Source organism: Dendropsophus ebraccatus, chromosome 8 (assembly GCF_027789765.1).
Source record: "Dendropsophus ebraccatus isolate aDenEbr1 chromosome 8, aDenEbr1.pat, whole genome shotgun sequence".
Lineage (NCBI taxonomy): Eukaryota > Metazoa > Chordata > Amphibia > Anura > Hylidae > Dendropsophus > Dendropsophus ebraccatus.
The window spans coordinates 91,169,259-91,182,457 of NC_091461.1; the positions used below are offsets into that span (position 1 = coordinate 91,169,259).

A 13,199-nucleotide genomic window follows, 5' to 3' on the forward strand; every position below is an offset into this window, starting at 1 on the left:
CCTACTTCTGGCAACTACATCTTAGCCTCTACCATTCTAGTTTCTACCTCTACCCTACGCTCTAGTGTCTATCCTGATTCCCAATGATAGCTGGGCTCTGACCCCGGAAGTAAAAGAGAGCAGCCAGTGACCTATAGCCATTAAAAGGGTGAGAGAGTGGTGCAGGTGAGTGCTGCTGTGCTGAGCTCATTAATATTCATGAGCCCTGCTGCATGCTCACAGTCACTAGGGGGTTGTGGGGGACTGGCTACACTTCTGGGCTGTCATTCCTGCGCAAGCACCTGTATCCACTTACATCTGTAAAGGCATGTTCACACAGCACAGATTTTATCAGAATTTAAGTGCCTCTTGTATTTAATGCATGTGAATTTTGTAAGTCTCCCTATATGTTAAAGGGGTACTTCCCCTTTGTTTTTATCAATTATCTTTTTATTCATTTCATTTTTGACATGGAGTACAAACAAACAGCGTTAAAGGAGAAGTGCAGCAAAAATTCTTATTAAAGTATTGTATTGCCTCCAAAAGTTATACAAATCACCAATATACACTTATTACGGGAAATGCTTATAAAGTGATTTTTTCCCTGCACTTACTACTGCATCAAGGCTTCACTTCCTGGATAACATGGTGATGTCACGACCCGACTCCCAGAGCTGTGTGGGATGTGGCTGCTGGAGAGGATGATGGCAGGGGGACACTGAGGGACACTGAGCACTGAGCTGCCCTCACATCCTTCCCCCAGCAGCAGCTCAGTAGCGTTCTGTGGGGTACGGGACTTGGTGAGGCTGCTAGGGGAAGGATGAAGTCGGAGGATCGGGGGCTCAAGGAGGATATGCGGCAGCCTGGGCAGTCCTGGGCAGGCTGTCTGAGTCGGCAGGCTGATGTCCCTGCAGGCGGCCGCCGAAACAGCACGGCCACAAGGAAAGTCAGTGGCTAAGGGGGTTGTGGTGTGTGAGGCTACCCCGCCCGCGGCTCCTGCAGTGGATTGTGCATCGGGGAATGGGGCGCCCGCCATGCCCACCTGCTGCCGCCGCTTCTCCCCGTTCAGGCAGTGGATTGTGGACCGGCTGACGCTGCTGCTGGTGGAAGTGTGGTGCCACATCTGCCGGTCCACAATCCACTGCTGCAGGAGCCTCCTACCCCCTCGCTGACCTGGTTCCCTTACCGGAAGCTTTCCAGACCCCTCTCAGTAATAGCACATCCCCCTCCCCCCACTCCAAATCCACCCCCTCCACCTCTTCTCTACCCCCTCATCTCCTCTGTACTGGCATCATCTCTCTCCCCCTCCTCTGTACCCCATCATCTCCTCTGTACTCCCATCATCTCCTCTCTCCCCCTCCTCTGTACCCCATCATCTCCTCTGTACCCCCATCATCATCATCCCTCTCCATCTCCTCTCTACTCCCATCATATCCTCTCTCTCTCTCTCTCTGATCTCTACCCCCATCATCTCCTCTGTACCCCCATCATCATCATCTCTCTCCATCTCCTCTCTACTCCCATCATATCCTCTCTCTCTCTCTCTCTGATCTCTACCCCCATCATCTCCTCTGTACCCCCATCATCTCCTCTCTCCCCCTCATCTCCTCTGTACCCCCATCATCATCATCTCTCTCCATCTCCTCTCACCCCCATCATCTCCTCTCTCCCCCCATCATCTCATCTCTGCCTCTGATCTCTACCCCATCATCTCCCCCTCCTCTGTACCCCATCATCTCCTCTCTAACCCCATCATGTCCTGTGTACCCCATCATCTCCTCTGTACTCCCATCATCTCCTCTCTCTCTCTGATCTCTACCCCCATCATCTCCCCTCTCCCCCTCATCTCCTCTGTACCCCCATCATCCTCTCTCTCCCTCTCCTCTTTCCCCCTCTACCTCCCCTCTACCCCCTTTACTTCCTCTCTCCCCTCCACCTCCTCTCCCCATCATCTCTTCTTTCCCTCCTTGCTCCCGCTCACCCCTTTTACCTCCTCTCTCTTCATCTCCCCCTTTACCTCCTCTCTCCCCCTCACCTCCATTACTTTTCCCCCATCACCTCCTCTTTCCCTCCTCCTCTATCCCCCTCACCCCCTCTCTTGTCCTCTTCCCATCACCACCTCTTTCCCTTCTCTCTCTCCCTCACCCTCTTTACCTTGGCTCTCCCTTCATCTGCCCCTTTACTTCCTCTCTCCCCATCACCTCCTCTTTCCATCCTCTCTCCCCCTTACCCCTTTTACCTCCTCTCTCTTCCTCTCCCCTTCCCCCTTCTATCCTTCTCTCCCCCATACCCTCCTCTTTCCTACCCCCTTGACCTCATCTACGCCCTTTACCTACTCTCTCTTCCTCTCTCCCCCTCTTTCCTTCTCTCCTCCCTCTGTCCCCCTCGGACCTCACTCTGCACACCAGGCCTGGACGTGATTTTTCCAGTGGCTCAGAAGCTGGAGAAGAGAGGAAGACCCGCCCCCTGCCCAGATTAGGCGAGTATGACTTTCTTGTGTTATGGTGGTGGTGGTGGGGGAGTGGAATGGTGGATATTGCTATGGGGGCACACTAGGGCAGGGGGCATTTACTATAGGGACATAGCAGGAGGTGTTATTACTATATGGGGACACAGCAGGAGACATTATTACTATATGGAGGACACAGCAGGGGGACATTATTACTATATGGAGACACAGCAGGGGGACATTATTACTATATGGAGGCACAGCAGGGGACATTATTACTATATGGAGGCACAGCAGGAGACATTATTATTATATGGAGGGCACATTATTACTATATGGAGGGCACAGCAGGGGACATTATTACTATATAACGGTATAGCAGCGGTCATTATTATTGTATGAGTGTCACAGCTGTGGCATTAGTATATGGGGAAAAGCAGGGGGTCTTACGCACAGGGGGCAACCCACATACCTAATCTGGGGGATTTAACTGTTTGCGGGGCACTACAGGGGAATTAAAGGGGTGCTCCAGCGGAGGGCACTTTTTGGGGGGGATCGGGGAGGAGGTGGCTGAAATAAAAGACGTCCACTTACCTCCCCGGTTCCAGCGGCGGGTCCCGCATCACTGCGCTTCGGTGCCCGGTTCCCGGCCGCTTCCAGGTGTCTGACGCGGGCCCGAGACGTGACGTCTCAGGTCCGCTCAGCCACACAGTGAAGGAGGCGGGATCCGTTTGAAGTCCACTCGGATCCCGCCTCCTTCACTGAGTGACTGAGCGGCCCTGAGACGTAGCGTCTCGGGCGGCGTCAGACACCCGGAAGCGGCTGGGAACCGGGGACCGGAGCACCGTTATGCGGGACCCGCCGCTGGAACCGGTGAGTTAAGTGGACTTCTTTTATTTCAGCCACCTCCTCCCCGGTCTCCCAAAAAAGTGCCCCCACGCTGGAGCACCCCATTAACTATTTGTAGGTCACTAGTGGGGTTTTTAACTGTTTGTGGGGCACTAGTGGGGGAATTTACTATTTATCTATATGGGAGCTATTATGGGAATACCTACTACTTTGACAGTGCCAGGAACACTATACATCACCCTGACAGTGACAGGAATGCTAAATGTACAGAAATGGAGTAATGAGGGGAAAGGGAGCTACCACAGGAAGAGGAGGTTAAGAATAGAATCATGCTAGCATGTTTGTGTGTGTGTAAGCTGCCAGGTGGGTTATGGAGAAAGAAATGCTGCACTGTGCGGCTGGTATACAGGTGGAGCACTATGTGGTAATGGGTCACTGCAGGTGGAGCAGTATGTATTTTCTGCACTGTGCTGGTGGTTTACTAAAGGTGAAGCAACATTTATTTCTGCACTTTGGTGTTGTTTTGACGCTGCTCTGGGATATTATGTGCACTACGTGGCGGTATCTGGCGCTTCATAGTTGTATATGTTTGTTGGTGAGACCCGAGCATCAACATGGATTGCTGGGTGAGGCCCGAGAACAAAAAGTTTGAGAAGCACTGGTCTAAACAACACAATAACAGATAAGAAGACAGGGTCAAAAATCAGCATCATCCTTGAATAAGAGCATCATCGCAGAATAAGAGTATAAGTGGAAGTTCACAGAGGAGAAGCCCTAGCTGGGCCAAAAATCTGGCAGTAAAGAAAGGAGTAGACAAAGAAGAAGGAACAGAGAAGCAGAGAAGGAACAGAGAAGAAAGTAGGGACAATAGGGGGGAGAGGGGAGCGGCAAGAAGGGTAAGTGTCACACCCAGATAGCCCAAAACAGGGGAAAGAGCCACAGTCATCTAACCAGAGGTGAGCAAGGGAGAAGACTGGACAGGCCTGTTGGGGGGAGTGGGCTGCAGAAGAGCATGGGGAGTACAGCCAGGGCGTCCATAATTTGAGATATATGGAACATAGTAAACATCCTATTCTAATCTTTCCATGCCCTTTCCCATGTCCTGTCTTGTCTTCGGGTCCTCGTTGAACACTGCAGCAGCTACTTTCAAGACTGACTTGTCTCAGCAGTGACAGCTTGCTCAGCCAATCAGTGGCCACAGTGCTGTCCGGCTTGATTCAGTGATTGGCTGAGTAGACTGTCACTGCTGAGATAAGTCAATCTCAGAAGTAGCTGCTGCAGTGTTCAACAAGGGGACCCAGAGGCACCACAGAAGGATCCTGGGGGGAGCCAGGTGAGGTGAGGATAGGCTGTTTATTATGTTCTATATAAGGGCGGCAATGTATAAAAAATTTTTAAGGGGCCTGAGAAAAATTTAGATTGGGATCATATCAGAGCTGTGGAGTAATATTATCTGCGGGAATGATAACCACACAGGTTTTCGAACGCTTTGGAACACGAACTGCTTGGTATTCGAACGAAAATTTACCCAGAAGTATTGTTTGGAATTCGAACTTTGCCCGGTTTTCGAACCTTTTTACGAGCATGGATGGTGGGTTGTACCTGGCAAGTTAAGCAGTTGTGAGGCTTCACATACAGTACAGTGCTGTATAAGACTGCTGGAGTGCATATACAGTGCAGTAGTAGTACAGGCAGTGCACCACCATCTCCCATACATTACAGTGCTTGGATGGGGGGGACGCTATGCAGTAAAGGATGGGTGAGGAGTTGGTGACTACTGTACTATAATTGCTGGTTCTGATGAACATTTCTTATGTTTAATGTACTGTACAGTATATAGTGCTGCTCTGTACTGTACTGTAGTGATTATACTGAGCACTTATCAGTGTAATAAAGTATTGTAGGTAATTATTGGTGGCTGCTGGAATCAATTAATAACATTTACATTATTTCCTATGGGAAGACACTGCTCGGTTTTCAAACTGCCTTCCGGAACCAATTAAGTTCGACAACCGAGGTACCACTGTACTTGTCTTGTGGCCATTCAGTTTTTTGGACCGAATGTAACCTACTATTGGCTTGGGTCAGTCAATTTGTGAGTGTATGATGTATTCTGTGAGACTCTAAAGAATTGGCGGCCATGTTTTCTAGTTCTGCAAAATTACAGTATACATCCAGAAATGTATGTGGTAGTATGTGTCAATATACCATTCTGTTGGTATGCTAAGCTATACAAAAACACAAAGAATGCAACAGCTCACTGCTAATGGAATGACATAAAACCAATACAGATATGAAAATCACTGTAAACAGCCCCCCCCCCCCCCCCCAAATGCAAAAGAAAATTGTCTTAAAAATAACAATGCTCTTGGTATACCATTTGCAAATAGTGTGTAGCATCCCACCATGTTAAGGTGACCTCATACATGGGATAGAACCTACACTATACTCTGGACTCTCCTGGGCTAATAATAAGCCTGTACTCTGGGCATACAGGATCCAGCTAAGGCTGGCCAAAATAACCCCCCAGGGTGGGATGGGTCGAGTGCATGGCCAAGTAAAGGGGGCCACTCTATACAGCAACCCTAGGGCACTTAACAAACGTGAATGTATCCTTACTCCTACTTTGGGGCGACTCTTTTCTTGTTCTTTCTTGTGTTGTCTGGTGTTATTTTTACTGATTAGTGCCAGATACTAAACATGTTCTTTCTTTTTCAGATCTGTTACTATTTTCTGATATTTTTTACAATTTGATTTTTAGCACATTATTATCAGGGCCTGAGTTGTTTTTAACAGCATTTAGCGATATGCTTTGCAGCAAGCATCATTGACATAGACACAGTGAACATCTCCAGACCTTATTCTTCGTATTGGATACATTTCTAAGCATGCTCTGTGAACACTCTGACCTCTGCAATGTCATTCCACAGGAGTGAGGAGATTGACTTGCTATTGTCTTTGCTATGAATTGATTTAACCTTTCGTAATTCAGATTTCTTTCCAATAGTCTCTTCCTTATCATCACAGACAGAACAGGAAGTCTCAGCTTGTTAATAAGCCTAGAGGCCAGGTACTAGAGCAGAGGATGCCTGGAGGTTTTCTCTTCCTCAAGTAGAGGACATCTTCCCCTACCGGACCTAAATATGGTGCCCCACAACGATGCGACTGAAAGGGTATTACACCTCACATTGGAGATCATCTACTTGCTGACTGGAGAGGTTATACATTTTTGGGATTTTTTTTTTTTTAAAGTGTATCATGGATTGCTATGTTAGGACTTATATATATGTTTCCTAATGTAGGATTATGGTTCTTTAAAGAATTCTGCAGAGGCTGTAACATATGATATCAATTCGCATCTGTTGAGAGGACTAGACAAGAACCAAAGCTCCATGTTGGAGCCTTCACCCCCGATACATGAGAAGAACAATGAGCAGAAGATCCTGGATCTCGCCAACAAGATCATTGAGCTGCTGACTGGAGAGGTGAGTGCTGCTGGGAATATGGTAAAGCAGGCCAAAATTTTCATCACTTTTATATTTATTATGATGTCCTTTTTTGTGTGCTCTATGTGAGTTTCCTGGGGGCCTCCTTCCATGTGTTTGACGGTTTTAAATGTTTTTCAGTGTGGTGGTGTTATCAACAATTAATAAAGATACTATATGTGCTGTAACTTGGTGTTAAGTTACTCACTGATACTTTAAAGGGGTACCCCGGTGGAAAAAAAAATGTTTTCAAATCAACCGGTGTCTGAAAATTATACAGATTTGTAAATTACTTCTATTTAAAAATCTTGAGTCTTCCAGTACTTATCAGCATATGTATGCCCTGCAGGAAGTGGTGTATTCTTCCCAGTCTGGCACAGTACTCTCTGTGTCAAGAACTGTCCACAGCAGGAGTGGTTTTTTTTGTGAGGATTTGGTAATGCTCTGGACAGTTCCTATCATGGATAGAGGTGGAAGCAGGGAGTACTGTGTCAGAATGGAAAGAAAACATCACTTCATGCAGGACATACAGCAGCTGATAAGTACTGGAATTGAGGTTTTTTTATTTATTTATTTTTTTTTGATGTAGAAGTAATTTAGAAATTTTAATAACTTTCTGAAACTGTTTGATTTGAAAACATTAAGTAAAGTGATGTTGTAGTAGGTGTATTAAGTTTTACATAAATGTTTGGCAAACACTTATCCATCCTGATACCCACAAGTCTCAGCCAAGCATGCATTTATTCTGCTTTATTGACGGTGGAGAAAAGGATCAAGCTTGCTAAAATCCATCATGCCTGACTCTTTTTATCACTTGACCTTTCCCGTCAGGAGGCCATGCTACATATTAGATGGTAAATTCATCCTAAGAGGTTTTGCCATTTTTTATTTAACATGAATGGGCAATTTAATATCAAAGGATATTTTTTATTGATGATGATGACTGTATCATTATGTGTTCCAGGTTCCTATAAGGTATCAGGATGTCACTGTGTATTTCTCCATGGAGGAGTGGGAGTATATAGAAGGACACAAGGATCTGTACAAGGACATCATGATGGAGGAGCGCCTGAGTGTTACAGCACCAGATAACAGTAGGTATACAAGGAAATGTCACTGCTCAACGTTAACAAAAATTTGCCCTTATTGCTGTCTGTATACCGGACTAATTTCATTTGTCCATTAAAGCTATAAGACTCCATTGGACTGTAGTATTGTGCGAAAGTAGTAAAATGTACAAAAGTTTGGTATTGCCACAATTGTAACAACCCCTAAGAATAAGATAATAAAGGTACGGCCACACAGAGAATTATTGAAGGAATTATAAAGGGAACCTGTCGTTTGTTTAATTCTGTCATACTCATAGTGCTGTGTTGTGCAGCATAAGACGGGCAGGCCCCCTAAATGCAATGATGTATCATTCACTGGAATCATATTAATAAAGCTGGCTCAGAATGGGGTTCATTGGAGTGGTCCCTGGTTGCTTCCCCACATTGCACTGACCTTGATTGATAGGCCTCTCCCTATACACAAAAAGGTTTGGGGGTGGGGGTAGCTGTCTGGCACCACACTAAAGACTTGGAGCCCCATTCCTGGCTGTCTTTATAACTATGACTCCTCAGAAACACTGCAGTGTTTCATAGTGAATGGTATATTACCCCTTCATATCCCATAATGTACCTTATACGCCATGGCCACACAGGTTCAGAGAGGGGTTGCTGTCAAACCTGACAGCTGCATTTAAATGCTGTGAACAGCACGTTCCTGGTGTCTAGCGGATCAAATCTCCGGGGGAAAAAACGCTCTTCTGCCCTGGCTGGGCTTCAGCGTCGCACTGACGCACTGATACTGACTCAGCAATACATTGCTCTGGGCTGCAGCAGCCCAAAGCAATGTATCACTGATCTCATTGATCAGTGCTGTGTATATATATTCAGCATTGATCTATATGAGAGATCAATGCTGTGTATATAAAAGTCCCCCAGGGGGACTTCTAGTTAGTAAAAAAAATATATATATATTAATAAAAAATCCCCTCCCCTAAAAAAAAGTCCAAATCACCCCCTTTTCCCATTTTAATAACAAAAATAAATAAATAAACATATTTGGTATCGGCCACGTGTGTAATCACCCAAACTATTAACCCCTTAGCGTCCCATGACGTATCTGATACGTCATGGTGACGCGGGGGGAGTTCAGAGAGGGGTCCCGCTGGGACCCTGCTCTGAACAGTGCTGCTCCCGGCTGTTATGTATAGCTGGGGAGCGCCGTTGCTAATTAAGCATCTAAATGCAGCTGTCAAACCTGACAGCTGCATTTAGATTCTTTGCTCCCAGTGTCCCTGGTGTCTAGTGGGGGGGGGGAGAGCCGTGCTTTTGGCCGGGACTCAGTGTCGCAATTACGCTGATCCCGGCTCGGCAATAAATAGCACTGGCCTGCAGCAAAAGCAATGTATCACAGATCTAATGGATCTTTGCTGTGTATATACACAGCATTGATCTCTATGAGAGATCAGTGCTGTGTATATACAAGTCCCCCAGGGGGACTTCCAGTTACAGTAAAAAAAAAAGTAAAAATGTTTTTTTATTAATAAAAAATCCTCTCCCAAAATAAAAGTCCAAATCACCCCTTATTTATCACATTCCTGATCTCGCACGGTAAACGGCGTCAGCAAAAAGATTCCGAAGTGCAAAATTGGACATTTTTGGAGGCATCAAATCCAGAAAAAATGTAATAAAAAGCGTTCAAAAAGTTACATATGCGCAATCAAGGTATCGATAGAAAGTACATGTCATGATGCAAAAAATGACACCTCACACAGCCCCATAGACCAAAGGATAAAAGCGCTATAAGCTTGGGAATGGAGCGATTTTAAGGAACATATATTTGTTAACAATGGTTTGAATTTTTTAAAAGCCATCAAATAAAATAAAAGTTATACGTTTTATATCGTTGTAATCGTAATGACTTGAGGAATATGCTTAACAAGTCAGTTTTACCCCTGGGTGAATGGCATAAACATGAAACTCCCTGAAATTAAAACAAATTCCTTTTTTTTTTCAATTGTACAGCGCAAATGATTTTTTTCCGGTTTCGCAGCATATTTTATGGGAAAATAAATAAGGGCTCATGTGAATCGAAAAAGCTAAAGCGCAAAAACGAAAATTGGCTTTGACCTTAAAGGGTTAAATTATCACATTTCTGATTGCACATGGTAAACGGTGTAAGTGCAAAAAAAATACAAAAGTGCAAAATTGGCCACATCAAACGCATAAAATCCAGAAAAATTGTAATAAAAAGTGATCAAAAAGTTGCATATAAGCAAGCCAGCTACCAATAGAAAGTCATGGTGCAAAAAATGACACCTCACACAGCCCCATAGACCAAAAAATAAAAGCGTTATAAGGATCGTAATAGAGCAATTTTAAACCCTTTTTTTTTTTTTTTTTACAAAGGTTTTAATTTTTTAAAAGCTGTCAAATAAAATAAAAGTTCTACAAGTTGCCTATTGTTGTAATCATACTGCCGTGAGGAACATAGAGATCATAGATATGTCAGTTTTACCATAGGGAAAACAAATTCCTTTTTTTTTCTCAATTTGACAGCGCAAATTATTTTTTTCCCGTTTCGTAGCATATTTTATGGGAAAATTAAGTCTATTGTTGCAAAGTACAACTAATGTAGCCGTAAATAAGGGCTCATGTGGGTCTGTAAGTGAAAAAATGCCAGTTTTCCTCTTTTTAAAGAGGAAAAAGCAAAAGTGCAAAAACGAAAATTGGCTTTGTCCTTAAGGGGTTAATAAGGGACTGTCCCCGTTTCCTGCTGCCCATTGTTAGCATAACACTATTATTATTATTGCTATTATTATTGACAGGTTTCACTTAAAGAGGTTGTCCAAGATAATTGACCATTTACAAAAAACATCTTGCTTTATAGCAGATGGATAAAGAAATGTTTTAAGAAATTTTTTATTTTTTTCTGCAGAGATACAGCTATTTATAGTCCTGCTGTTTATGTTCACATCCTGGCATTGATTGGTGCATGCCTGTCTGATAGGCATGCCAATCAGCCAACTCCGGTCTTCTGTACCATGTGAGGAGAGTCCCGCATGGTTTGGTGTCTTGTTTCTCAGTGAAGTCTTTGGCTTCATATAGCAGGTGTAGGTGCTGTGCACTTAGTCCAGCTACAAGCCTGAAGTTGAAGGGAAACAATCACGCCCAAAACCGCAGGTACATCGCCCAGCACCCTTCCCAAGCGCTGTTGTCCTGTGATGTCACCCGGAGCCCAGCATTGCGACGTCTTTACAACGTTGCACATGCGCAGTACAGTGGGAGAAGACGCTGCTGTACTATGCGCACTAAAACAGCACCTTCCTTCCCATAGTACTGCTCATGCGTGGTGAAGAAAAGACGGCGCAATGTCAGGCCTCGGGTGACATTACAGGACAACAGCGCTTTCAGGAGCCACACGGCCAGATGACTACATGCCCAGAATTTACATACAGCTTGGGAGATTATAAAAGTAAGATTGCGGATTATTTTCAGATGGGACGCAGGCTACATGGGTATGTTTGGGAAGCATGCTGTGTAATGAACCAGCACGTTTCCTTAGTGTTAGGGCCGTTTTTAGCGTGATTGGTTTCCTTTAACTGGATTGGTTAGCTGTAAACAATTAAAGGGATATTTAGGTTTAAACTTACTTATCCTTTATTCGCATGATTGCCTTTCTACTGCTTTTTTATTTCTGTAATGACTGTCATTATAATCTATTGGTTCTCCGCAGTGGAAGTTGTTTTATCTGGACGCTCTATGGCCATCGCCAAGGATGGAGAACATACCACTGACAATGACATATTTGCACCAACAAATCAGTCACAGGATCCATCTCACGTTAACCATGAAATCTTGTGTGGTGAAGGACACCAGGACACAGAAGTGTGCACAGCCACAGATCATATGGATTACGTCTCTTTCTTTATAAAGGAAGAAGGTAAATCAGCAACTGCGGAAAATCCCAGTGACATTGCTACATCCAGCAGTTACAAAGAAACATATCCAGGTCATCAATTAAAGGCCAAGCCCATTTCTTATGGAGGAACCCCCATAGACTCTGACATATGTTCAATCACTGACCATATTACTACTCATATGGAGGACGGACCACTTCCTTACAAGGGAGAAAATCTAACAAATGTTTGTACACCCTCAGTTCATCCACAGCAATATTCAACTTCTGTTAAAGAGGGATCACACTCCAGTCAACGAGGGCAGCAAAGCTGTATTTATGTAACACAGACTCATACCCAGACTTCATCCACATATATGAAAGAGGAAGCAATCTCATGTGATGAAGAAGAGCTCACAGATGCAGACATCTATAGGCATTCTGGTCGTATACAAGATCAGCCTCTTTCTATTATAGAGGAAGATGCCTCATGTGATGAAGTAAATAGCATCAGCACCGATGTATATACCCCAATGTCTGGTCATCAGAGAAAGAACGGACTGGAACTTTGGTCTAAACTAGACGTTTTCTCTTGTTCGGAATGTGATAAAAGTTTTCATTGTCAATCTGAACTTCTCATGCATCTGCCAGTCCACTCTGGACACAAGCCATATAATTGTTCTATATGCGGCAAATGTTTTACCAATCTTTCCTATCTTATTACACATGGGAAAATCCACGCAGGAGAGAAGCGTTATTCTTGTCCTGATTGTGGGACATCCTTCACCAGAAGCTCGAACCTCAAAGCCCATAAGCGGAAACACACAGGAGAGAAACCCTATTTATGCTCTGATTGCGGAAAGTGTTTTTCCAGTAACTCGAACCTTAATGCCCATAGGAAAAGGCACACTGGTGACAAGCCCTATTCCTGCCCCGACTGCGGGAAGAGTTTTATCAGTAGATCACATCTTGTGGTACATCAGAGAACCCACACGGGGGAGAAGCCATATACTTGTCCCTTATGTATTAAATGTTTTTCCAACACATCTGACCTTGCTAAACACCAGAAGATCCATAACAAAAAACCCTATTACTGCAGTAAATGTGGGACATGTTTTAAGAGTAACCCAGATTTTGATAACCGAAAGCTGCATATATGTACTTCTTAAAAACTGGACTCTTATTATAAATAACTTTTGACATGTCATCAGGCATGTCAAAACTTATTGATGGCTGGTGGTCTCACTGCTGAAACTTGCTGTGATACAAAGATAGAGCCAGGGAGAGTGTGTGGTGCACCCTCTCCTGTAGTATTTCCACATTGCAGCAGGTCTCAGCAGAGAGACCGTCTGGGATCAATATGTCGTGATGTGCCTGATGACAGGTCAAAAGTTATAAAGTCAAAAGTTTATAATGATTTATAGTGACCTTGTTGTGAAAAGGCAATGGAAAGAGACAACTGCACCAAGCACATTTTTACCTCTCTAATGTTG

At 44.4% G+C, this 13,199-nt stretch overlaps 1 protein-coding gene across 1 annotated transcript; it reads left to right on the top strand.

The window, feature by feature from the left end:
• Positions 1-78: 78 nt before the first annotated feature.
• LOC138800064 (oocyte zinc finger protein XlCOF7.1-like) lies at positions 79-12,875 on the top strand. Its single transcript, XM_069981872.1, has 5 exons — positions 79-165; positions 6,305-6,495; positions 6,580-6,762; positions 7,727-7,856; positions 11,545-12,875. The coding sequence occupies exons 2-5, from the start codon at positions 6,421-6,423 to the stop codon at positions 12,873-12,875; spliced, it is 1,719 nt and encodes a 572-aa protein (XP_069837973.1). The 5' UTR covers positions 79-165; positions 6,305-6,420.
• The last annotated feature ends 324 nt before the right edge of the window (positions 12,876-13,199 follow it).

What these genes read in the sequence shown, in the direction of transcription:
- LOC138800064 (XM_069981872.1), top strand. Translation starts at nt 6,421, where the DNA reads ATGGTGCCCCACAACGATGCGACTGAAAGGGTATTACACCTCACATTG. An exon ending in TCTACTTGCTGACTGGAGAG is followed by an intron (nt 6,496 to 6,579) that starts GTTATACATTTT and finishes TTCCTAATGTAG; the next exon opens with GATTATGGTTCTTTAAAGAA. An exon ending in TGTTACAGCACCAGATAACA is followed by an intron (nt 7,857 to 11,544) that starts GTAGGTATACAA and finishes GGTTCTCCGCAG; the next exon opens with TGGAAGTTGTTTTATCTGGA.